This window comes from Melopsittacus undulatus, chromosome Z, assembly GCF_012275295.1.
Source record: "Melopsittacus undulatus isolate bMelUnd1 chromosome Z, bMelUnd1.mat.Z, whole genome shotgun sequence".
In the NCBI taxonomy this organism is placed as follows: Eukaryota; Metazoa; Chordata; class Aves; order Psittaciformes; family Psittaculidae; genus Melopsittacus; species Melopsittacus undulatus.
The window spans coordinates 83,897,319-83,923,207 of NC_047557.1; the positions used below are offsets into that span (position 1 = coordinate 83,897,319).

Consider the following 25,889-nt stretch of genomic DNA (forward strand, 5'->3'; position numbering starts at 1 on the left):
ACGAAGTTTGAGAAAAGTGAAGCTGCAGCACATTTCTACTTCCACCTCTCCCTCACGCCCGTCGGCCCCTGCCGACTCGTGCCCGCCGCTCACATCCGCATCTCAAGCCCATCCCGCAGGAGGATTTAAAACTCCGCTTACCTACCCCCGAGCAACCCGGTCTCCACATAAACTCTCCCAGCCCCCGAGCACCGCCTCCCTCAGCGCGGCCCCTTACGCCTGTCCGCTCAGTGCAGGCTAGGGGCTCTCGCGAGAACACGGTGATAAACAGTGCACAAAATGGCGGCGACGGGCCGGGTGACGGTGGCATGGTGAGCGCGGGGCCGCGGCGTTGCTGCTGCGTGCGGAGGTTGCGGGTAGTGTGGTGCCGCCAAGTGGTGTGAGGCGCAGAGCGGGGCCTGCAGCATCTGGCCTCCGTTCCCCGTGCTTGCTTCCTCTCGCTTCTGGGGCTGCCTCGTCCGCCGCCTGGCCCCGGGCGGCTGCCGCTCCTCCTCAGCCTCTCCCTAGAGCGGGGTGAGTTGGGAGCGGCGGCGCTGTACGCGCGGCTGCGCTCTCCGGGGCGGCGCGGGCGACTCGCGGAAACGGGCACGGTGTAAGTGAGGGTACTCGTTCGGTGGCTGCGCGGTGGTCGGGAGTGGCTGCCCCGTCTTTGGCATGGGCAGGGCTCCCGGAACGGGACCGCGGCTCCACCAGAGTAACTCCGAGCGGAGCTGCTCAGAGGCTGGGCAAAGCTCAGTACTTGTCCAGCTCCACATAGTAAGTCTGTTACACAGAATGAACAAATGAACGTGCTGTCCCTTTGCTTCTAGTTTCTGTATTTCATCATGATGCTTACGCACAGTCAGCTATAAGGATTTTGCTCGTTTGTGTAGTTGAATGTTTTATTGCTTTAAGGTTTATAAACAAATGAAGTGATAAGGTAGGCAGAGCTTAGCCAAGAGCAGGAGTACTGTAGCAGTGCCTAGTTTAGGGATGAAGAGGAAACTTTTTAATCACAAGCAATTCGCAGTCTGTCAAGATGTCAGAACTACAGGGGAATTCCATCCAAGAAATACATGGGAATCCTAGATGGAGTTAAATAAAAGTCAACAGCTGTCACATGCAGACTCAACAGCAACAGTGCTACGGGTTCAGCCCATCCTTCTCCTAAGAGTGTGAATGCCTTCAGAAGGCTCCTGCTTTTCAGTCCTGGTCATGTAGCGATGTATAGTTCTGCTTCTCCAAGTGCTGTGATAGATCAGATGAATATTGCTTATTATTTGTGTTTTAATGGCCATTTACATACCAGTTGCTGGTTAAATATTTGGAATTTTAAAAACTGCTAATATTACAATTTTTCCTCAATGTTTCTCTCACCTTGAAATATAAAGTATGGAGGCTTCCCCTCCATGTGAGAAACACCTTCTACGCTATCCTTTAATTCCACATTACTACATCTGTAGTCCCAGCTCTTATTTTCTCAGGTGCCCATGTTGTAGTAATACACATTCCACCTCAAGAAAATTTGAAAGACTTCTTTCAAGTGCAGGAACTGAATGTTTGCTTTCTGCAGTATCTCTTTTCCTTACCGGGCTTTGACTTGGGGTTTGAATCTGATTCTCACTGTGTAAAATGATGTACCTTAGCAAAATTTCTATTTGCCCCATTTCTAATTGGCAAAAAAGCTACCATGCTATTCATGAAAAATTACTAAATGAAGCGTAAGAACAACTCTTTCAGTATTATTTCTAATACTAACTGCAAAAGGTGTCTTTTGTGTTTTTCAGGCTTTACAGTTGCACAAACACAACTCTTAATTGTTTTCTTTATTGCCCTGCCTTACAGGTTGGCTTGCAATCAGCTTTGCTAATTCTTCTAGGGAGTTAACTTTGCCATCAGAAATGGTGTACAGGACTCAGCTACCACATCGTGAGTGACCGAATCCTTTAATACAAAATGGAGAAGAAACGGAGAAAGAAATGAGCCTGTTTACTAGGCTTTACCTCAGAAGACCATGAAATCTCAACTTACTTTGGACACAGCTTTAAGAAATAACCAATTGATCAGTGCAGTGACAGCAACATTAACTGAAACAAAAATGAACTAGTTTATAAAGAAGAAAATTGTGATTTGAATATATGGAATTTTTGGAATGAAACCATTTTCTCCTGTGACCATGAAGTTTGCAAACATGTGGTTTGTTCTGGTTGTTATTTTACTCTGTGGCAAAAAACACTTCAGTACCAGACTAGAGAATTCCTCTCATGAAGCTCACATATGTCCTGGATGTTCTCGCCTTGCTTTGAAGGTGGACTTCACTTCAACAATCGTAGAGCATGGTAATAAGAGTTAAGCAGTAAAAAAAAAAAAAAAAAAACAAACAACCAAATCCATGAAAAGTTTGAGTGTATTTTACTGATTTGTGATATTTGTGCAATTGTAACATTCTGAGTTTGTGTAGAAGCATATTGTCTGCTAAATTCTCATTATTCAAAGAGAGAAACACATTTTTGTCAAAGGTTCTTGGTTTAACTGGAAACAAGACTCAGAGAATAAGAGAAGGAAGAGAGGAGGAAGTAAAAAGGATATTAAAAGTGTAAATGGAGTGGGAATGCTCAGGTGGGCAAGCCTCCTCACTTTGGTGTGTTCAGTAGCTGTTTTGACCTAGCCAGTGGTATCACTGAGGCTTTTTTATGAAATGTAACCACAAGTGGGCCTTGAAGGGGTGAGAAATACAAGAAATTTATGTGGGTTTGTTCAAGAAGAGGTGTGGAAGTGTTAATGTACTTATGGAGAGATTGTGAAGATAATTGTGAAGGGAGCAGATGAAAGACAAAGTGAGGCACAGGTCACTGCGGGGATGGCAGAGGGTAGCAGTAGGATACTTTTACCCTGTGTCCACTTACTGCCTCAGGTACATGTAAAGTTCCTGCAGTGAAGCTGTGTGTGTCCCTGGGTGCTGACAGGCAGGATGTCAGTATTGAAGTTTCTGCATGTAGTGAGCCAAAGACTGAATGTGATGGTGTGTGCTGGGGCTCTGCTCTGCTCTCACTGATACAAATCTAGGACTGGACTGTTGGGACCACCTTTATTCTCTGTGTTGTGGTTGGTGTCAGTAATTTTCACTAATGTACAATACCATGTAGAGGCTAGATTCTTTAAATCATACATGCCAAGAGGTATATTGAGTTGGCATAATGGCTTTAAGTTGACAGAGGGGATATTTAGATTAGACATTAGAAAAAAATTCTTGCCTGTGAGGGGTGGTGAGGCCCTGGCACAGGTTGCCCAGAGGAGCTGTGGCTGCCCCATTGTTCAATGGAACTTGGAGCAACCTGGTATAGTAGAAGGTGTCCCTGCCGATTGCAGGGAGTTGGAACTGGATGAGCTTAAAGGTCACTTCCAACCCAAATCATTCTATGATTCTATGCTAATGAAGCAGTTTGTACTGCTGGATGTAACAGTAAGTCTGTTCTCTTTCTACTGCTCCCCTGATGCTTCACCTTTCTGTTACAATTCTACCTTCCTTTCAAAGGTTTTGATCATATGTTGCAGCTTTCCTGATAAAGAAAAAACCCAAAACAACATAGTGCAGACATAAATTGCAGATTTCTAAAAGCAACAGACAAATGCCTCAAACTGTGATTGTTCTTGAAAAAGAAAAATAAGTATTTGGACCTTTGTGATGTGAATTCATGAGTAAGCTGCTTAAATAATCAGTTCTGATAAGTTGTGCTCTTGTTTCAGAGTATATTGTGGCTTTTAATGGATACTTCACAGCTAAAGCTAGAAGTAAATTTATTTCAAGTGCATTAAAAAGTAGCGATATTGAGAACTGGAGGATTGTACCTCGCAACAATCCAGCCACTGACTATCCCAGTGATTTTGAAGTTATTCAGATCAATGAGAAGCAGAAAGATGGAGTACTGACACTTGAAGATCACCCAAACATCAAGCGTGTAACACCTCAGCGGAAGGTCTTCCGAGCACTCAAATATTCAGAGTGTAAGTAATTTTCTGTGTGGTTTCATGAGATCTGCTTTGGGGAAGTGTCTCAGCCTAATTTCAGACAATCAGCTTAGCATTACACAAATGAGAAGTGGCCTGCAGGTGTCTTTTACGGAAATCCATTCTTTTGTCTATAAAATTATCAGGGTCTTGTCATACCTTTGCTAAAGTGTGGTAACAATTCTATCTACAACACAGAAACATTTCTTTTGCGGCAGTCAGTTACCTGAGACTATGGTCCACGATATCTATAGTAGATGAAACAGAAGCTTGTACTGCCTTTGATTAGAGAAAATCAATAGTTGTTTTTTGAAACTTTTGTTGTTTTGTGTATTTTTGATTCTGTGTATTTTGTTTGTATATTTGTGTAAAATACAGTCTTTTGTGTTTTTCCTTATACTGTTTTTTCTGTTCTTCACCCTAATTCTACATAGCTGATCCAGTGTTGCACTGCAATGAAACCAGATGGACTCAGAAGTGGCAGTCATCTCGTCCCTTGAGAAGAGCAAGTCTTTCTTTAGGGTCTGGCTTCTGGCATGCAACAGGTCGACACTCAAGCAGGCGCTTGCTGAGAGCTATCCCTCGCCAAGTTGCTCAGACCTTGCAGGCAGATGTCCTCTGGCAGATGGGTTACACAGGTATGGTATTGTCTGTTGGCCTAGAATGGTCAGCTTTGTTGAGAAACAAGGGAAGTGTGAGGAGAGGCTAATTGACTCCTATGTATTAATCTCTTTTTGGGTGCCAGTTCCAGAAAGATTGAGAAATAATTTGTTTTGAGACGCATTGTATACTTGGAGAGTGCTATTCTGTGTGTGTATACTGAGAAATTGGTTGTATTTATGATCTGTGGCTGAATTTCTGAGCTGGAATGTAAGTTCTGTTTGAGATCTGTAACTTAACTGAACTTGTAAGTTGCACACCACATTAAACAAAACTTCTCTTTAACCTGATAGATTAATTTGCTGCAAAGCTGAAACAGAAAAAGTGTTTTTCTGTTATAGGTGCTGGTGTAAAAGTAGCTGTGTTTGACACTGGTCTGAGTGAGAAACATCCACATTTCAAAAATGTGAAGGAGAGAACAAACTGGACTAATGAGAGAACCTTGGATGACGGTGAGTTACTGTGCACAGTTGTCCAGCTCTTTGTGACACTGATGTGTTCTGTTTTCCATTGTAAAACTGCTGCTGTGATGTTAACATCTGTTGAACTGTGTATCTTGAGATTTCAAGCTTAATTTTATAGGTTCCTGGGCACTTTGTAGTCATACCATATCCAGCAAAGAGTGTTAATGTCCCAGGAGGCTGTTGCATAAATCTCCTTTGGATCACATGTGGCATTTCATCATAGCATTTGAAAAATGTCAAGGCAAGAAGACACTATGCAGGCATAAATACATTGTCAGAGCCGGTGGTGGTGAGAGCAAATGCCACAAAGCTGTTCCTTTCCTTTTTGTGTATTCTGATATTTTCCAGTGCATGCATATTTCCGTACAGAGAGAGAGCATTTTCCTTCTTTACTGTGCAGTCTCAAACTAACCACAGTTTTGGCACCTTCCTGTAAAGTTCTTCTAATCTGTATAGTTCTTATCAACAATCATTGTGCTCATGCCCATCAACAACCAAAGAACTTTGTATTTTCTGCACTATGTTTGTGTTCCTTTTTTTTGTATGTTGACCTTAACTTGCCCTGACCCGTATTGCCCATATGACATTATGCTTTCATATGTTGTTAACTTCATGCAGCCTGGGTCAGTGAGTCAATTGGCAATTTAATCTCTTTAGAGTTCAGAGTATCTGCATATCTTGCTAGTCTTTTGTGCACCTTTGTAGATTTATCATTACGTTTTCTTTGCATTGCAGCAGCTGCTTTTGGTAGCACTTTCTATTAGTTCTAAGCCCAGATGGTTGCTGGACAGGCAGATTTGAAGGGCAGAAATATAAAGTATGCAGTTAAATAAAGCAAAAGCTAAATTATTTTTTGAGCAGAGGAAAAAAAATGTGTTTTCTTATTTCATTGTTCATAGAATCATAGAATAGTTAGGATTAGAAAGGACCTTAAGATCATTTAGTTCCAACCCTCTGCCATGGGCAGGGACAGCACACGCTAAACTGTGTCACCCAAGGCTCTGTCCAGCTTGGCCTTGAACACTGCCAGGGGTGGACCATTCACAGCTACCTTGGACAACCTGTTCAGTGCCTCACCACCCTCACAGTAAAGAACTTTTTCCTTATATCTAACCTAAACTTCCCCTGTTTAAATTTGAGCACATCCACCTTCTCCTGTCACTACAGTCCCTAATCCTTAATGAAATACAGTTATAGAAATCTTTTAAGAAGTTTACAAAAAAATGCATTGGCCTCATGACTTGTATTACCCAAAATAGCATTTTCTTTCATGAGTGCTTTGCAGGGCTCCTGTTTTCATTGGTAGCAATCAGGAGTGGATAGACTGGAGAGCTTATCACTTGGAGTTTCATCAGCTGGTTGTGTGGCTACACAGACTGGAAATTCTGGTCCACTGAACCCAGCAGCAAAACGTGATACAGAAAGACTAGGACTAAACCCAGTGTTTGCAGTTTGTTATAAAGTCTGTTAGATTGATGTGATTTTTTTTGTGTAGGATGTGTTGAACAGTACAAATCCTGGACAATGGAAAGGTTTGTCTTCCAATGTTTTATTTTGTTTCCTTCTTCCTGTCATAGGCTTAGGCCATGGGACTTTTGTAGCAGGTGTGATAGCCAGCATGAGAGAATGCCAGGGATTTGCTCCAAATGCAGAACTGCACATTTTTAGAGTGTTCACCAATAACCAGGTAGCTATTTACATGTGTTTCAATTGTGCTTTTCCATATTAGTGCTGTAGTAATCCTTTCCTTTGGGAATATTGCAAGTACTTACAAATGTTGACATATTTTCTTTGATAAGTGGGAGGAATAAATCTTTCTATTTATAAGTGATTTACTACAAGATGTCTTACAGTTTCCAAATCTGGTATATTTTTCAAACATAAAACATAAAAAAAACATAGCGTTTGAGTAATCACTCAAATGAGCTGAGCACTAGAAATACTAGGAGACTGCTTACACTTTTGTGCTTTATTTTGGTGGTGTTTCTCCCGTCTGTATTCTGAAGTCCATATTGTCACAGAATCACCGGATTTTCCAATTATAGCTTTTTCTCCCCTCTTCTTTTTACATAGGTCTCATACACATCTTGGTTTCTGGATGCCTTTAATTATGCAATTTTAAAGAAGATAGATGTATTGAATCTAAGTATTGGTGGGCCAGACTTCATGGATCATCCATTTGTTGACAAAGTTAGTACGAGGAAATGAACTAGTTATGGTCTTTATACCCCTCACATTAATGCTGTACTTGCAGAACTACTTGTTTGCCACTGCCCCTGATAGATTCTGGTGATGATGACAGTTTCTGTGGAGTTTCATTTGCATGAGAGAAATTCTGTAAAGTGTACAGGCTTTTAGGAATATGTTTCAGGAATGAAGAATTATGGAAAAAATGTCCTTTTACAAAATGCTGTATGTACTGCTAGAAGTACAGGCAACTAAGTAGGTCCTTATTAGAAGAAGCTTAACTGAAATCCTCCTTGTTTCACTTTGATTGTTTTCTGTTTGTTTTTTTAATCTCAGCATGGTTGATTTATTTCATGGTAAAAATATATATAGTGTGAATTTAGTAGCAAATTCTTTAAGAACAAATAGGTAAAATGTGATAAGAATGTGTTTCAGGTTAAGAATGGAATTAGGTTTTTAACTTCTTAAAAAATAAGTGGATTGTTGATATGTCCTTCAAAAGCACTAAATGAATAAGATTTTATCCTTTTTGAAATGTAAATTATCTTTGTAAAGGGTAATTAAGGGATTTCAAGCTTAGAAATTCTTAATTTTTTTAATGATAACCTGCATTGAAATATAGTTTGATAGTGACTTCACTACTCTTCCCAGGTTATTACTGGAAGGGATCAGAAGAACTGGACTTTAGCAGCTGGAGTGCTTTGTTACGGATAGGAGTTTTATCTTTGGTGTAACCTGAGTACGAGCTATCAGCAGTGTTGCTGTTGGGGCTGGGTTATTGGTCACATAATCTTAAGAAAGTTTGGAGCTTAATACTGACTTATACCAGTAAGATATATTTTATAAATCTTAGTAAGAAAGAGAGGTTCAACTAATTGTTCGCTTATGTCAAGCTCCATGGAGTGTATACTTTTTAGAAAAGCCTCTTTCTTGATGGTAGAGCCTTACTGTAAACATTTTTGTAGGTATGGGAACTGACAGCTAACAATGTCATCATGGTCTCTGCTATTGGCAATGATGGCCCTTTGTATGGGTAAGTTTCAGTGACCACTTCAAAGGAAAGGAAATACCTTATTATATGCTTTTGGAAGTAGTTGTATTTGGTCAGGAAGTTTTCCCTCCTGTTTTCTGTAATCTGTTTATAGAAAGTGACTCAAACTCTTTCTACTGTCTTTACCATTTGCTGCAGTAGTTCAGCAATTTGTGAAGTACTTGGCTGAATATATTTCACAGAAACAGTGGAAAGTCAGTAAAAGAAGAATGGTAGTACTTCCAGCTGTCATTTCCCTGTTACTTTGAGCAGTCATCTTTGGGTACTCATCTTGGATTTAAGGAATATAGAAGGGATCAAGCCAGAATGATTTGTGGTATATTTCTAAAATAAGTGCTTAAAAATAGATTTGTTTTGTCTTCAGGATATGTGGTTTAGTAGTTACTGAGTTAGTTATTGAGTTAGTAACTGCCTGAAAAGTTGCTCCTGCATTTAAAATGTAACTGCATCACACAGGGCCAAAATTTGTTTCTGTGAAGGTTAAAAAGAGTGTCTAACAAAAGCCTGAGGGCAGCATGTCCATTATCAAGATTAAACTTATGACTGTGTCTTGATTTTGGTGTTTGTTGGTTTTATTTTTTGTCTTCCTATCTCCCAACTTGTTCTAGGACTCTAAATAACCCTGCTGACCAGATGGATGTGATTGGGGTGGGTGGCATTGACTTTGAAGATAACATAGCTCGCTTTTCATCTAGGGGAATGACCACTTGGGTAAGATTCTTTTTTTATTGTGGTCAGCCACATTTGCATCCAAAATAAAGGCCTTGGAAAGGTGGCCTTTTTGAAGGGGTAATCCTGTGCAGATGATATGTGTTGGAGTAACCAGTGATAAAAGATTTTATCAAAGATCAGATAGAGATTGTAAGTCTTTAAGCAAGAAGCTTAATGTTCTTTACAGGGATTTTCATTAGCCTTGGGTAATATTGACATTCTTCATGTATATGTAGAATACCCAGTACCTTTTGATTTACAGTGAGGACTTACATGTATAATTAAATCTGCAAAACTGGAGGCCTGTTGTCCTTCCTTTAGTTTAAAAATCTTAGGATTTCCAGATGATATGTCAACAAGCATGCATTTGTCGTGTTGAACTGAGGTAATGGGTACTGATTTCAGATGAGGTAGCATTGTGATTTTTATTAAAGAGACTATTACATGTTTCTGGTTGTGCTGCATCTCTGGTTGTGCTGCATTAGCCAGGTAGCAATGCGGTTATCATTTTGTCAGTAGTTTCATCCTTAGCATAGATAACTAGAGTAATTGGCAGTAATGTTACTACTGAAACACTAAAACTTGTCATAAACAAATTGAGGCCTTCTTTCGGTGTTGCTATTCTGTGATGCTCAATCTTGGCTAATTTTGTTGGTAGTTTTACTTCTGAATGGTCTGTAATTAGTTTAAGTGGCCAAATGAAACAACCAGTATTCATTATGTATTAGGGCAATAATCCATCCATTTTCTTTCACAGGAGCTGCCTGGAGGTTACGGTAGAGTGAAGCCTGATATTGTTACTTACGGCTCTGGAGTAAGAGGTTCTGGTATGAAAGGTGGATGCCGCTCTCTCTCTGGGACAAGCGTAGCATCTCCTGTGGTGGCAGGTGCTGTTACTTTGTTAGTGAGGTAAGGCTTAAATAAACATCTCTAAAAAGATAATGATGCAGGAGGGTCATAAAAGGCCCTGTAAAGGAACCCACCAAATAAAACTAAATTATGTTCAGATGTAGAAAAACAAACTCAGAGGATAAAATTCTGTTTCTTCTGCCTGAGATATTACTGTGTCTACCTAGCTCTTAAGTTTCCTGAGAAAAAAATGAGAAATTGCCTATTTGATAATAGTCTTTAAAATATACCTAGGGAGAATTTTGTCACATTTTTTAATCATTTTGAGTTGCTGAGCTTCTGTCAGTAGTGTTGTAGAAGAGCAACTGCTGAAAGTAGGCGCCTGTAGCAGTTAATTATCTAAAGTTATAAATTTTATGGGATTTAGGGGTTTATGGCTATTATTCGGTTGTGTAGGTCATCTGTTACACACTGAAGAACTTGAAAGGAAGGTGAGTGTTGCAGAGCTGTACTTTGTGTTTGTTGTTGCTGCTACATAAGGAGGAGATGAACCTTTTTGAGAAACATGCCAGAATTTCTAAGTCATCATCACATTTCTTCCATAAAGTGGTTTGCAAAAGATACCAGCAAGTTTCGAGGCACAGAGGCTTTGATTTGCAGAATGCTTTATTTAGCATTTAAAGGTAGTGTCCTGATTATAACGACTGCTGGTAATGGATCATGTTATAATGAGATAAATTAATGCAATATTAGTTTTTAAGACAAATATGTCAGAAACTTGCCACTCTTCTCAGCTATTCAGTGAGATATCAAGTAATACACAAATATGAACAGAAGATGTTACTTACAACAGTAATTTTTGATTGCATTTTCTTTACATCAAATGACTGTTAAGGCACAATGGTAAACAAGACTAGCTAGAAAGTGGAATAAAAGCCACCTAACATGATCTGTTGTTTCCTACTTCAGCACAGTTCAGAAGCGTGAAATGGTGAATCCAGCAAGTATGAAGCAGGCACTTATTGCGTCAGCACGTAGACTTCCTGGAGTCAACATGTTTGAACAAGGACATGGCAAGTTGGATCTTCTGAGAGCTTATCAGATCCTCAACAGCTATAAACCACAGGCCAGGTTAATTTTAATCCTTAATTAATCAATGATAGACTATAATCTGCTTTATTTCTCAAAGAGCAGGTGATGCATGTGTTACTTAGTTGAGCAGTCTGTGCTTATGCAACAAAGAACTAGCACAGGTCTTAGGTAATCCTAAAGTGTGAATTTTGACAGCAAAATGGGTGAAAAGTCAAGTATTTTTCTGCAGTTTAGGGGAATGAAGTGTCTGTGAGAGCTAAATTTTCTTTCTCTTCTAGACTCAGATATTATGAATAATGTAACTTAGAACATAATGGAAAAGTACTTAAACTTTAGAGAATAAGAACATTCTCACAGTGCTGAAAAGTGGGTTTTGTGTGTGAATTTTTTTTCATAATACTTAAAAATTAGAGTGGAAGAGAGATTTTGGGACAGATTTGGGAAGCAAGGTGGGAAATCTTGATAGAGTAACTATGGCATGTTTTATCTGTATATTTTTCATTGTTACGTATAGTGGCATGTTCTGGGTTTTGGGTTTGGTTTGGGGTTTTTGGGGTTTTTTTTGTTTATTTGTTTTGGTTTTGTTTTGTTTTTGTGGGGTTTTTTTGTGTGTGTATGTGCGGTTTTTGTTTTTTTTTGTTGGGGTTTTTTTTTCAATTTTACCTCCTTCACCCTGTAGTTTGAGTCCAAGCTATATTGACCTGACGGAATGTCCCTACATGTGGCCCTATTGTTCTCAGCCCATATATTATGGAGGGATGCCAACCATTGTTAATGTTACTATCCTTAATGGTATGGGAGTCACTGGGAGAATTGTAGACAAGGTAAGACTTAACATTGTTCCAAGTCCTGATTATTAATGTTGCTTAAACATTTACGAATTTCACAAAATAAATCAGATTTCTTACTGCTGAGAGGAACAGATGCAAAATGTTTGATTTTAAAGGATGCACCCTGGTTAGTAAGATTTGTCAACATGACCTGTCTACAAGTTTTCAAGCCGTGCATTGGTTTCAGGGGCGTGCAGCGTTTTGTCTTTGTAAAACCAGTTTGGTTTGACAGGTGCTTAGAGAATACAAAGAAATCTCTGATAGCATTTAAAATCTTCTGGAAAGACTTTCTTCATCTGTGTGGGGTTGTGTTTTTTTTTTTTTTTTTTTTGTGTGTGTGGTCTGAAGCATAAGCAGTCTCAGTGAAGACATTCCAGATCATGTTTCTTCCATAGGTCAGAACGACCTGAATGTATTGACTTAACCAAGATCTGCTGCAAAACCTGTTCTTTTACACCACTGAGGTTGAGTGTGTTGGTTAACTAGAGAAATTTTTAATGATATATATTTTTTAATTAAGCTTTATGTAAGTTAAATGTAGAGCACATTTGGGAATTCATGCCAGTTAAATAAGGCACCTATCCCAGAGCTCCAGCCAGTGTACACAAACTTAATTTCAACATTTTACTGCAAATCCTGAGGTCTGTTTTAGATTTAAGTTTATATTAAAAAGTGTTGCAGCTCTTATCCAACATCATTAGCTTGTGGTAGTGCGCACAGCTGATTTAATTTGCCTGTGTCTGTTACAGCATTAGCTCTCTTTATTACTGAAAGGAAATTTTGTGTTCTTAGCAATAAATTTTTGCACAGCACCCGAAAACATTAAAAGAAGTGCGCTTAGGCAGCATGCTGTTCGGATAGCTTCTTAGAAAGCCTTGCCACTGAAAAGCCTATAGTCTGGATCGTTAAGGCTGTCACAATTAGGTTAATTCACTGACATACCACCAATCTTTTGGGCTTTGTGGTCATTTTAAAATTTCAGTTTCAGGAAAGCTGAGATTTGTTATTTCTTTATACAGAATGTACAAAAATTTGTGACTGCCAATACTGTTTTGCCAATGTTTTGTATTTTCCATTTCACAGCCAGACTGGCAACCCTATCTCCCGCAAAATGGGGATAATATTGAAGTGGCTTTTTCCTATTCCCCTGTGTTGTGGCCCTGGTCTGGATACTTAGCAATTTCTATATCTGTAGCAAAGAAAGCAGCATCTTGGGAGGGCATTGCTCAAGGTCATGTTATGATCACAATATCGTCTCCTGCAGAAAATGAAGTAAGTTCTGCACATACTTGTTAATAATTGGTAAAACTGCTTCCCAATATATAAGTACCTTCTTTTAAGGGGATGCTGTGGTCCCATAATTTGAAGTGTAGGTTAGATTGGGGTTAGGAAATTGAAAAGTATAAATCATGGTCTTTATGGTTGAGGCAGGATTAACCTGCAAATTCAATATGCTTTAGAATCAAAAAACCTCACTTAGAAACTGACTTCATAATTTATAATTACTGTGAATTATAAATAATGTGTTTTGATAAAGAGGTTACTTTAACATTTCTTCTGGAACTATGCTTAATTGTTCCTGAGAAGTTTGACTGAATGAGATTGTAGTTGTAACATTTTAAGTATTTTATGTTCTGAGAGTAAATGTTGAGTGCAGAAAAATTGCAGTGGTGATTTAAGGCAAAAGTCATCTTTCTGTCTCCAGAACTGGTACTGGACTGAAAGTAGATTTGATACCTCTATTTTACTGGTCTTTTACAATCCACAGTTAACTGGTGAATGTTCCTGTGGGGGAAAAAGGATTTCACTGTATTTTGTTCTGTCCTTCAGTCTAAGAATGGTGCAGAGCAGACTTCAACGGTGAAGCTTCCAATAAAAGTGAAGATAATTCCTACTCCACCTCGTAGTAAGCGAGTCCTTTGGGATCAATATCATAATCTCCGTTATCCACCAGGGTACTTCCCCAGGGATAATTTGAGGATGAAGAATGATCCATTAGATTGGTATTTATCTCAGATTGTATAAACTTTCTTGTTTTTGTGTTAATGATATGGGATAACTTTACTGAATGCCAGAGTGCTCTGGCCTTACTCAGTGTGGCATGGGATTAGTTTTTCTAGGAAATCCATAAAAAGCGCATGGACTCAGCAGGCTTTTAGTTCAGGAGTTTTGCTGTGCTCTATGGTTTTACTCACGTGAAATGAAAAGCTTTTTAAAATACACATTGAAGACAGTGAGATTTTTGTTTGGCTTTCAAAGTGCAGCATTTTTCCTTTCTGCCATAATTTCTCCCAGGAAGTTAAGGGAGGCACTTCATTAGCCACTCCAGCATTCATTTATCAAAAAAAAAAACAACCCATGAGAAGTTTTAAGTACTAAATCCTGAAGAAGAAAGTGGGAATGGCTCTAAGCTGAGAGAGACTAGGTTTAGGTAAGGCATTAGGAAAAAATTCTTCACTATGACACTGCATAGGTTTCCCAGACAAGCTGTGGCTGTCCCATCCCCAGCAGTGTTCAAAGTCATGCTGGGTGGGGCTTGGAGCACCCTGCTCTAGTGGAAGGTGTCCATGCCCATTGAAGCTGTGTGTGTCCCTGGGTGCTGACAGGCAGGATGTCAGTATTGAAGTTTCTGCATGTAGTGAGCCAAAGACTGAATGTGATGGTGTGTGCTGGGGCTCTGCTCTGCTCTCACTGATACAAATCTAGGACTGGACTGTTGGGACCACCTTTATTCTCTGTGTTGTGGTTGGTGTCAGTAATTTTCACTAATGTACAATACCATGTAGAGGCTAGATTCTTTAAATCATACATGCCAAGAGGTATATTGAGTTGGCATAATGGCTTTAAGTTGACAGAGGGGATATTTAGATTAGACATTAGAAAAAAATTCTTGCCTGTGAGGGGTGGTGAGGCCCTGGCACAGGTTGCCCAGAGGAGCTGTGGCTGCCCCCTTGCTGGCAGTGTTCAAGGCCAGGTTCAATGGGGCTTGGAGCAATCTGGTGTAGTGGAGGGTGTCCCTGTACCATTGCAGGGAGTTGGAAATGGATAAGCTTAAAGGTTTCTTTCAACCCAAACCAGTCTACAATTCTGTGAGACCCCTTGTCTGTTAAGGGGGGCTGTCTTTGAAGCAGGTACAGGCTTCGCTGCCCTGTTGTCTTTCATAAATGGAGAAGGAAAGCATCCATAGGAAGAATCGCGCAACAGTGAATAAGGATTAATTGGGTCAGTGACCATGTCATAGGTTTTGGAAAGGTATTTGGGCCGTACAGGTATGACAAAAGGACAGAAACTCTCTGCTGAATTTCAGTAACTATTTACAGATGATCCTGTGAGTTTCTTCCAGTTAGTAGTTAAAATTGTTCTTACTAGCTTTTGCAAGGAGGAAGTCCTATGAAGAGCATCTGGTTTTAATGCAAGAGTGTTTCTCTGTGGAGCAGGGCAAACGTGAATTATGCTTTGTAACGAACATGCTCAGTTCCTGGCTTTGACTCTTCTCTGTAGGACTCAAAACCAGTGTCATTTGTGAATAATTTTGCAAAGAGGAGATCGCTCTTGGAAAACTACAGTTTTTCATTTGAGAAAAAAGGACACTTTAGAAAGGAAATGAGTAAATAATCTATAATTAGAGGATTTACATTTGATTTCTGCATGCCAGATTTAAATGTTTTCACGCTTTTCTCTTTTCCTAAGGAATGGTGATCATATCCATACAAACTTCAGGGACATGTACCAGCACCTAAGGAGCATGGGGTACTTTGTTGAGGTTCTTGGTTCCCCATTTACATGTTTTGATGCCAGTCAATATGGTAAGCATGAGTTAATTACCTTGTTCTCCATACTGTTAACTTCTTCCTAAAATGGCTTTGGTTTTGGAAGACCAAGAATGTTGCAGGAATGCAAAAAAAAATCCTCATGATAGTAAAAATATAACAGTGGGTGTACTTATTTACATGCTGATGTTTAGTTGTATCAAGCGTTGCTGCAGATGCTTGTGAGTCTAATAGAATTAGGGCAGTTTTCTACCTTTGTCGTGAAAAAATGAGAGGGAAAACCTACCTCTGAGTGGGTTAAAAGCCCTTCTGTATTCAGTCCCACAAAGGCAGAACTGTACTTGCTAAAATATTTTGGCATAGTGAAAATGAAGCATGATGCTGTCCTGGGTTCAGCAGTAGCAGTCATTTTTCTTTCTTAAGAGCTGGTGCAGTGCTGTGGTTTTGACTTTCAGCCTGGGAGCAACGCTGATAACACTGATGTTTTCAGTTGGTGCTCAGTAATGTTTACTCTGACCAAAGCTGAGTCTCATGCTCTGCTAGGAAGGAGGGGTCTATGAAAATGCAGCTGTAGTTTTCAAGGTCTGAATGAAACGAAGTTTCAGAAGAATGGTTTACCTCCTGCAAGCCTGCTGTAGGAAGTGGAGTTCCTCTGACTAGGAGTGCATATAGTTTAGTTTGGATCAGCAGTGAATCTTCTGATTGTCCTCCTGTATCACAGCTTGGCTCAGCATGAATAGGCAGTAAATGTTACAGTGAACAGCATGGTCATCTCTTGGTTTTGCTTTTACACACAGGCACTTTACTGATGGTGGACAGTGAGGAAGAGTATTTTCCTGAAGAGATCACCAAGCTGAGGAGGGATGTCGATAATGGACTTTCACTTATAGTGTTTAGTGATTGGTACAACACATCTGTGATGAGAAAAGTCAAGTTTTATGATGAAAACACAAGGTATTGATTTGTGTCAGTTCTTTGGGGAACAAAATGCCATAGAATTGTAATTTTATGCACATATTACCCTAAAAATCACAGATGTGATACACTGCAAGATGCAATAAGCTGCAGCTTAAGGAGAATAGCTCCCTGTTTTACCATGATTACATTGGCCCCCTTGGTAATATAATCTTCTTTTCAAGTCAGGAAAAACATTTACAATTAAAAGAAGTAAGAAATTGGAGACTGACAAATTAAAATAGCTGGTGTTCCAGGGAGCAAACCAGGAAGTGTGCATTGCAAACAATATTGCCAGGTTGTGCATCCATTGTTGAAATTACTCCAGTGTATCACATAAAGTGAAAATATGCAATATGTCACCAGTGGTGATAGATACCCTCATAATTACTGTAGTTATCAGCCTGTTTCCTGTTAAGCTAGAAAAATCTGTTCTGCAGTTCATGAGCACGTAACATTTTGCTTTGTTAGAAAAATGAAAAGTAGATCACATCTGTCGTTTTTGCATCATGTGAACAAAGAGCCTAAGACTGAATTTCTTCCTAGCAAATTGAAGTTTTTATGGAATTAAAATGCACTGAGAACTTTGCATTTGTATTATTTAACTTGTGCTCAAAAGCAGTGGTGTCAGAGAGGACAGCTGCACATGTACCTCTGGAATTATGTAAGATGTGGTTCATCATTTAAGTGACTTTGACAAAGTCTGCTTGTGGGAAGGCACATGATTTTTCCTCATACAAACTCTAGGAGCATATTCTGTATACTAATAACCTATGTTATGCTGTCATTTCCACAGGCAGTGGTGGATGCCGGATACTGGAGGTGCCAATATACCAGCTCTCAATGATCTGCTTTCTGTCTGGAATATGGCCTTCAGTGATGGGCTCTATGAAGGTGATTTTAGCATGGCAAATCATGAAAGTGAGTACTGGAGTCCATCTCTTATGCAGGCTACAGTGTGTTATTTAGAAATCAGTTTTCTGTGAGAATGAGATTGAGCAAGTATCAAGGGAACCACTCAGATTCAACGAAGAGGGTCTTATAATGTTTTTTAAGCATGCTTAAAGTTGAACCCTTTGTAGACTGTATGTGAAACATTTTCAGTTCAGATAATGAATGTCTTCAGTTTAGACTTGTATTCCAGTATTCCAGGTGCTGACATTCTAAAGAGTATTGTTGGGGTCCGTATTTGTCTGGACTTCAAATATTAGTTGCGAACATGAAACCTTTGGTTTTAATTTTGCAATTAAATAGAAATTTGAAATTTTGGAGGAAGAAAATTGATAGGCCCCTTTTCCTTGGAATATGACACTTTAAACCTGCACTACAACATCCTGTTTTATGAATTCCTGTTGTTGAAATCTTTTGAATTGTTCCCCATGAAATTAGTATGTTTGACTAGTTTCAAGTTCAAACTTGAAACTTTTTTGTGGTTAGACCACAGGTCTGTGATCTTACAGTTTTCTGACTTTCTAAATCTAGCCAGTCTTTCTTTTTATCTCACCAAGTCACTTGATGTGTTAATTCCATCATTTTGTTTCCACATCTCTTGGTCTTCTGACTGGTTCATTCGGAAAGTGTATGTGAAAAGAAAATTGATTGAAGGAGTGTCATTTAAAACAAACTGCACAGCTCGTGCACTCACTCCCCCCCTTGGTCCCCCAATTCCCAGAGAGTTAGGGAGGAGAATCCAATGAATGTAGCTCCCATGGGTCGAGATAAGCACAGTTTAATAACTAAGGTATAACACAAATCACTACTGCTACCACCAATAACAATAATAATAAAGGAAATAACAAGTGAAGAGAATACAACACCTCACCAGCCGCTGACCCATAATTCACCCCCACCCTGCCCGACCAAGCACCGACCAATACCTCTTCCAACCCTCAGACTCCTCTCCCTTCCCGGTAACTCTCGGTTACATCCTGGGCATGACATACTGTGCTATGGAATACCTTTTTGGCTAGCCTGGGTCAGGTGTCCTGTCTCTGCTTCCTCCTGGCCTCCACTCCTCCCTGGCAGAGCATGAGGCTTACAAAGTCCTTGGACAAACCAAATATTTGAGCAATAACTAAAAACATAGGTGCTATCAGCAACCGTTCCCAGCTTGAAAGTCAAAACACAGCACTGCACCAGCTACCAAGAAGGAGAAGAAATGACTGCTACTGCTGAACCCAGGACAAGGAGTCAGGTTCTCTGTAGTATAAATAATGACCGTTAATGTGGAAAAATACATTTCTCACTCTATTTGATCAAGCTTTTCAGTTTAAAAAAGGTAATGTCTGCTAAATTGAAACATTTGAAAGCAGTATCTAAAGGTGAACTTGAAAAAGCTGTGCTGAGAAATGTCTTTTCTGTGAATACACATATTGATCAAAATATGCAGATTTAGAGCAGTGTTCCTGGGAATGTTTTCTTCTGTGCTTAACAGCTCACTGAAATGTGGGGAGGGAGGGAGTGAGTGTCATTTTTAGTCTAAACTGCAATTTTGTGATGTCTTTCAGTGAATTATGCATCAGGATGCAGTATTGCAAAATTTCCAGAAGATAGCATTGTCATTGCACAGACTTTTAAGGATCAAGGTACGTGCTTCCTTGTCTTTTTTCTGTGTTTTAAGTGGAACTTTGGAGTGGAGGCACAAGCAGAGTTACAAAGTCTAAAGGTCTAAGATACAAGTGGCAGGTTTACAGGATTTGTCTTGCAGTTGCTGGTTACAGAGGGACAGATGTTGTCATTCATGGAATGTCTCCATTCCCTTTTGTTAGTTCCATAGTAGATTTTCTTGTAGGAATAGGCAAGCATGGCAGCAAAGTAAGCTGATAAACAGCAGCATGCAGTGTGATGGCTGATTCTTAAGTTACTGTGTCCTATAGAATTCTGCAGAAGGACTGAACCAACATGAAACAGTTTGTAAGGCAGAAGGCTATGATTTTAAACCTGTGGCTGAAACTGTTAGGATTTTTCATTTGAGCATGTTGATAATCCGGATTGTGAGGTCATCTTCTGTTTTCCATAAAAGAAGGAAAAACATTAATACAGTAGGAAACTTCACAGTCAGGGTCTTGAAGCAGTTTCATTTTTATCATAACATCATGGGGGTTTTGAAAACATTTTGCATAAATATGTGACATGAAGAGTAGCATAGCTGCAACTCTAAATATGCACTGTAAGCTGAGTTAACTTACGGGTAAATTGATGTTGATGCTTTGAAGGTTATGGAATTTATTTGTGCTTTGCTTTAGGTCTTGAAGTTTTGAAGCAGGAGACTGCTGTAGTTGAAAATGTCCCTATTCTGGGACTTTACCAAGTTCCTTCTGAAGGCAGTGGCAGGATTGTTTTGTATGGTGACTCTAACTGCTTGGATGACAGCCATCGACAGAAAGGTGTGTAAGCTTTGACATGCAAGAAGTTACTGTCTTAAGCTGATAACTGTCCTATGGGGCTTTTAGAGCTCCCATCTGTATCTGAAGTAGCTTTTTCTAGGGACTCTAAATATTCCTAACTGGGGATTAATCTCACTTCTGCAGAGCTCTGCTTTTCACGCTGTAAGGAGCAGTTACAGTATAAGAGCCCCCACAAGTAAATAACCCTCTGATAGATGGGACCATTCCACTCTCTATAGGCCCCTTCGCTATTTTTCTGTTCCACAAGCTTTGGATGTGGGGCCGATTTTGAGGTGGGTTTTTTTGCAGGGTGAGAGAGAGAGGAGGATTGTTGGTTGGTTGGGGTTTTTTCTCTTCTTTGGGGTATTTTTGCTCCACATACTTAATGTTGTGAAAAGGCCATTAGGTCTTCTCTTCACTTTTTCCCCAGTTGCATTTTCAGAATGTTTACGTAGTACAATGAATCTTACGTTTTGCGTTTCTCATCAGTGTGCCTTGTTTCTTGTGAGGATTTATAGTAATGTTCAACATTTTGGGCTATTCTACTTTGATACAAACCAGCTCTTGTAAATGTCAAAAAGCGGGGATTTCTCTTTGAGTTTTCAAAGCGTTTTTTTGCAACTTCAGGTAGCAAGTGTGTGAGTTGTGTGTGATTTCTGTGACTTCTGGAGAAGCCATTCTCTCTGCCTACACACTATGGTTGGTCCTTGGAAAACCTTTTTTCTAGCACTTTATCTGATCTGACTTTTCTAAGTTTTAAGAGATTGTTTGGATTTCTCCTGACACATAAAGCAAAAGCTGATAGATCTGTGGCTTTAGAGGCTGAAGATAATACAGTATGTGAGTGAGGTCTTTCTCTGCATTTCCACTGAATGTAATGTTCAGCCTGAATTCTCCTTTTGTGATGAAAAGTGCATTTATAATTCTTTAAGTTTTGTCACCAACATTTTAGAATATTGGGTTATATCATCCATCCCTTGCCTAATTCATTTAACACTTAAGTCCCTTAGCTCTTGCCTAAGGGAACTCTCTGTCTGTAACTCATTTCTTTGTCTCCCAAATATTTTAATTTTATTTGAAAGCTTTCTGGTTTCTCCTTCTGTCTTCAGGTGGGTTCTAGTGAGCTGCATGTCAGTACCTTGTGCGCTTGCTGTAGGTTACTGAAAGCACTTGGTATAAGAGAAGATAATGTAGCTTTAAATTAAGTAACAGAAAACAGTGCTTTGTGAGCTCCTTAATGCTGTGAAATTCAGTGTGACCTGTAAAGCAAGAAGTGAAACGTTTTAAAGAAATCCTTTAAAATTAGCTTTTAAATTGTGAAGCAGGAGCTACGTCTCCTACAGAGACATCAGTGGGTTTGACTGAAGTAAATTCCTAACATTAGTGAATATAAGTCCTTAAAATCTGATTGACCTCTTTAAAAATCAAAGGTGAGGGTTTAAGGGGCACCAGGATTATGAAGATTAACACCCATTCCCAGCCAGCTGCCCCTGGGGGGAGAAGTTCTGAGAAAAATAGTTTGCTGTGTAGTTGAAATAGCTGATAAGGTGCTGTCCTGCTCCTGCAACTGGAAGTTTTAGAGAGTTGTGATGTTAACTGGCTGAAATGCTTAGAGGTAGCTCTGGGTAAGGTAGTAGTAATTCAGGATAGAATCAAAATGAGGGAATGAGGGTTCATGTGCTGTTGAAGTGCAAAGGAAAACCATGATCGAGTATATTGTGGCATTGATTCTCAGCCTGCTTTGTACCACAGCTGCTGTAGGTACTGCTTTTGCTTTAGCTGAGACATAGCTAAAACCTTTCATTTATTTGGATTTTTTAAGCTTGGAAAAGTAACTGAGTCATAACGTTCCACTGAAAACGCTACCTTGTTCTTACTTTTATTTGCAAGGTATTTATTTTGTCCTGTCTTCCCTGTTTTCCTCTTAAAAATTATATTAGAAGCTCTCATCTTCCTGTGTTTCCACACAAAAAAATTTTTGGAATTTTTGTAAAGTGTAATTTTTGTAGTGACTTGGATGCCCTTGCACAACCTGGTATTTGAGACCTGTTGTCTTATGTCCTACTCTCCAAAAGAGCCTGATTTATACGTGAAATAAGACATTTTATGACAGAACACACTGGGTTTGTGTTTATGAATTGTTGTGGGGGTGTTGGGTATGTGTTGAAAGTTGCATCTTTCAAAAATTGGGCCTAGAACTTCAGCAGGAGAAAAATAAGATCCAGAAATACTGACTGTACTTCTAAATGTCATTACAGCTTTCTCAACAGAAAGATAAGCCAGTTTAAATGTGGCATAATGCATATCTTGTTTTGGGATTTGGGGCTTTGAAATCCACAGATTGCTTTTGGCTCCTGGATTCCCTCCTGCAGTACACTTCTTATGGCGTGACACCGCCAAGTCTCAGCCATTCCGAAAACAGACAGCGCCCGCCATCAGGAGCAGGCTACTCTCTCCCTGAGCGGATGGAAGGTGAGGTCCTTCATTACCAAGCAACTGAGAGAGCATCAGAGTGGAATTTAGGAAGACTCAGGCAGGCTGAGTTAGACTGGTGTGAGCTCTACAATGTCATATTGTTTTCCTAGAAGAGAGTGTTTATTGTAGAGGTTGTTGCGATATAGTTGTGATTCAATTGAAGAAAATGTTCTGTTCATAGAGTAAGAATTTTCAGATACCTAGTTCTGCTGGGGAGCATTCTAGTTACTTGCTACAGAGTGTGTATAAAGCACTCAGTCTTGTCTCACGTGCTGCCAGCAAAATCTGGATTGCCTATGACTGTAGGTACAGTTTTACTGTTTTGTAAGGTACTGTTAATTCTAACCCAGATTTAGCTATGAGTTGTCATTACTGTAAAGAGACCCTGGTTTGACAGCAGCATTGTTTAGCTGGAGTGAATGTTGGTAACTCTTATCCTACCAGTCTTTTGGTAACCCAGTCTGTCTGTCCTGTGAATTGCAGGTAACCATCTGCATCGATACTCAAAGGTGCTCGAGGCTCACTTGGGAGACCCTAAACCCAGGGCCCTTCCTGCTTGTCCTCACCTTTCCTGGGCCAAACCACAGCCTTTGAATGAAACTGCCCCCAGGTTAGTATATGTGGTTACATACACAGTTACACAAGAAGTCTTGTGTTTGAGTTCAGCTGAAAAATTATTTGTTCCATCTGCTTTTGAAAGGGACAGCTGGAATGCCTTTACTAGAGAAACACCAGATTGCCAAGAGGAAATTAATGCCTCTTCAGTGAATAATTCTGACTCACCTTTTTGCTACAGTATGAAAGTGGAGGGTTTTAAGAATAGTTTCACAAGTCACCGTTGTGATTGAGTGATCCCAGCTTAAAGTGAATGGTCTTGCAGTCCATCGTCCATTGTCAGTGCATGCCTTTGAAATAGTTTTCTGAAGCAGCTTCTTGGACAGCTTGCCTAACTCTGCCTGCTGGTTATATCATTTGTCAAGTCACTTGTCAGCATATAGCTTGTATTTGTCTCCTGAGCTGCTAGTGGTTACTTTTGGTAGTCTGTGTGCAGGAGACTTGTTAGGAAATAGTTGCCAGTCCAAATGTGAGACTGTGGCATCCGAATTTAGCTTTGGAGGCCTGCAAACTGCAGAACCTTTAGAATGGATCTTTTGAGTCCAAACCATTGAGTTATTTGTAGGCTCCAAATATCACTTTCTCTGTATGTTTCTGCAAAATTCCTTGCATTACTTAAGTAAGTGGGCAGATAACTCTGTCTCTGAATTGCTTCTAGCAACCTTTGGAAACATCAGAAGTTACTGTCAATTGACCTCGATAAAGTGGCTTTGCCCAGTTTTCGACAGAACCGACCCCAAGTGAGACCATTGTCCCCTGGAGAAAGTGGTGCATGGGATATTCCTGGAGGTAAATATTGAAAAGTTTGAAAGCCACTGTTTTGTTTTGCTTTTTGTATAAGCTTTGAAAAAACAAACAGCACAGTCAGAAGAAGGGCCATATGTTTATTTTCAGTTGTGAAAAATATGCCAATAATAGTGTGGCTGTGTTGTAACAGCGTAAGAGAAATAGTTTTGCATGTGAATAGCTTATTCAGAAGCATGTGTGACATACTGAGAGGAAGATTTTGATGAGTGATTTTTGGGTTGTTGAAATTTGTTTCGGTGCTGTTTAGACTGACGGGTGTCTGCAGCAGTCCCTGTCCTTAGGAGCTGTGGCTGGATATCTTGTGCTAATTAAAATTACATGTGTCAGTGCACAAGAGCAAAGTTCAGAAGAGTTTGAATGGTGCCTTGGGCAAGGTGTTACAATAACAAATGATGCTGAGCACTTGAAACAGATTTAAGTCTAATGGTGGGCTGCTCTCCTGTGCAAGCTTGGCACTGCAGGCCCAGCTGGAAGCAGTGTATAAGCCTCACATGAAAGTTGCTAGGCCAAAAGGTAACCTGCAAAAACAAAGGGTCTGGTTCTCTAGCTCATCCTCATCATCTTTGTGCACAGTCTCTGGAGCAAGCACGCAATCACTTTCCTCATAGCGTCAGGATTTGGTGTGATTAATAGAAATTAGTGATAAAGTCATGGTCAAGTGTTTGATCTCCCTTCTAATGCAGAACAGGTGATTGTTGTTGCAGGGGAAATCTGGGTTATACTTTCTTGTGCCCAAATAAGTTGAGATGGAAATGCTTTCCTGTAATGTTTGCATCCTTATTTTTGGTAATCAGTCTGCAGTTGTTAATCTTCCTGTCTGAGGTGTAATCTGATTAATAGCTGTTTTGTCTTTGAACAAGAGTTACTGTTGGGTCTTTTGGTAGATGGTGCTAACACTGTGAAGACATTGTCGTTCATGTGATCACTAGTCACTTCCAAACCTCTTTGCTTTTCCTAGGTATAATGCCTGGCAGGTACAACCAGGACGTAGGACAGACTATTCCAGTCTTTGCTTTTCTTGGTGCCATGGTGGTTCTGGCATTCTTTGTGGTACAGATCAACAAAGCAAAGAGCAGGCCAAAGAGACGGAAACCACGAGTGAAGCGACCACAGCTCATGCAACAGGTTCACCCACCAAAGACGCCTTCGGTGTGAAAGCTTTCGCTTGCCAAAGGTGACCTCCTTGTACCAGCTGCTTTCCTGGGCCATCCATGGTCCCCAGTGAAAGTGCAGGTTGTCTTAGTGGTCCACATGTGACATCATCTCATAGTCTTTGGTTTCTGGAGAGTAAAAAAAAGGACCTCAGTTGATCATCTGTACGTAAAACAGCAGCTTTAAGCAGCCGAAGCCACCAAAGACTTGAATACTGTTTCAATGGCTGCTTAGTCACTACATATCCCAAGAGGGGGGAAAACAGACCTTTTTTTTTTTTTTAAGCTGACCAAACTAAAATTTATTTGTTTAAGAGGCTATTTTCTATATTTATTTTTGGGGAGGGTTCGGGGAAAAGTCACTTTAAGGACCTCTGCTAAGGAAAAAGTGCATTTTTTTGGATGGAATGTAATTTTCTAGAATGGTATTATGATGAAGAGTAACGTGCACCATGACAGGAGGGAAGGGGATGAGGTAGACCAGTATAAACCAGTGAGACATACTCCTGCAGTTTATTTTTATAATGCCAACTACCATGATGTTTTTGTAATTTTTGGTCACGATTTCACCGTTGTTGGTGAAGCAGATTTTCAATAAATATGTTATCTATATGAAGCAAAGACATGTGCTGCCTGGCTCTGCTTTCCACTGCTGGTCACAGAGAACAAGTTGCAGTCCAAGCTGCAGGCTTTGCTTTGGAGCATGACCTGGGGAGTGACACAAAGAGCACTGGCCTCTCAGCAAGCACAGAAGAAACTTACGTGGATGGCACTAACAGCATAGTGTGGTATGTCACAAAGCCAAAACCCTTGTCTCCTTTTGTTTGTCCTTCTTCAAAGCTTACAGCTGATCAGAGATGATTGGAGGAAGGTTAAACTCATCAAAGATGCTCCAAGGGC

General features: G+C 39.9%; 1 protein-coding gene across 4 annotated transcripts; it reads left to right on the forward strand.

The window, feature by feature from the left end:
* Positions 1 to 258: 258 nt before the first annotated feature.
* Positions 259 to 25,614, forward strand: MBTPS1 (membrane bound transcription factor peptidase, site 1). 4 transcript variants are annotated; one of them, XM_005152244.3, is made up of 23 exons: positions 259 to 311; positions 1,825 to 2,318; positions 3,727 to 3,984; positions 4,422 to 4,625; positions 4,989 to 5,099; positions 6,689 to 6,798; positions 7,185 to 7,301; positions 8,264 to 8,331; positions 8,958 to 9,060; positions 9,818 to 9,969; positions 10,879 to 11,040; positions 11,681 to 11,825; positions 12,915 to 13,103; positions 13,662 to 13,834; positions 15,522 to 15,637; positions 16,399 to 16,555; positions 17,352 to 17,476; positions 19,063 to 19,140; positions 19,801 to 19,941; positions 22,282 to 22,413; positions 22,900 to 23,026; positions 23,690 to 23,820; positions 24,797 to 25,614. In XM_005152244.3, exons 2-23 carry the CDS (start codon positions 2,132 to 2,134, stop codon positions 24,991 to 24,993), a joined length of 3,183 nt encoding a protein of 1,060 aa, XP_005152301.2. In that variant the 5' UTR covers positions 259 to 311; positions 1,825 to 2,131; the 3' UTR covers positions 24,994 to 25,614. The 4 variants fall into 4 exon arrangements, with proteins under 4 accessions (XP_005152301.2, XP_030907606.2, XP_030907604.2 ...); XM_031051746.2 differs by having other exon boundaries at positions 3,871 to 3,984; XM_031051744.2 differs by lacking the exon at positions 259 to 311 and adding an exon at positions 341 to 513.
* Positions 25,615 to 25,889: the final 275 nt, after the last annotated feature.

Excerpts from the sequence above, each read along its gene's own strand:
- MBTPS1 (XM_005152244.3), top strand. The coding sequence starts at position 2,132 with ATGAAACCATTTTCTCCTGTGACCATGAAGTTTGCAAACATGTGGTTT. Across the intron at positions 8,332-8,957 it reads AATGATGGCCCTTTGTATGG|GACTCTAAATAACCCTGCTG; the intron begins GTAAGTTTCAGT and ends AACTTGTTCTAG. Across the intron at positions 15,638-16,398 it reads TTTTGATGCCAGTCAATATG|GCACTTTACTGATGGTGGAC; the intron begins GTAAGCATGAGT and ends TTTTACACACAG.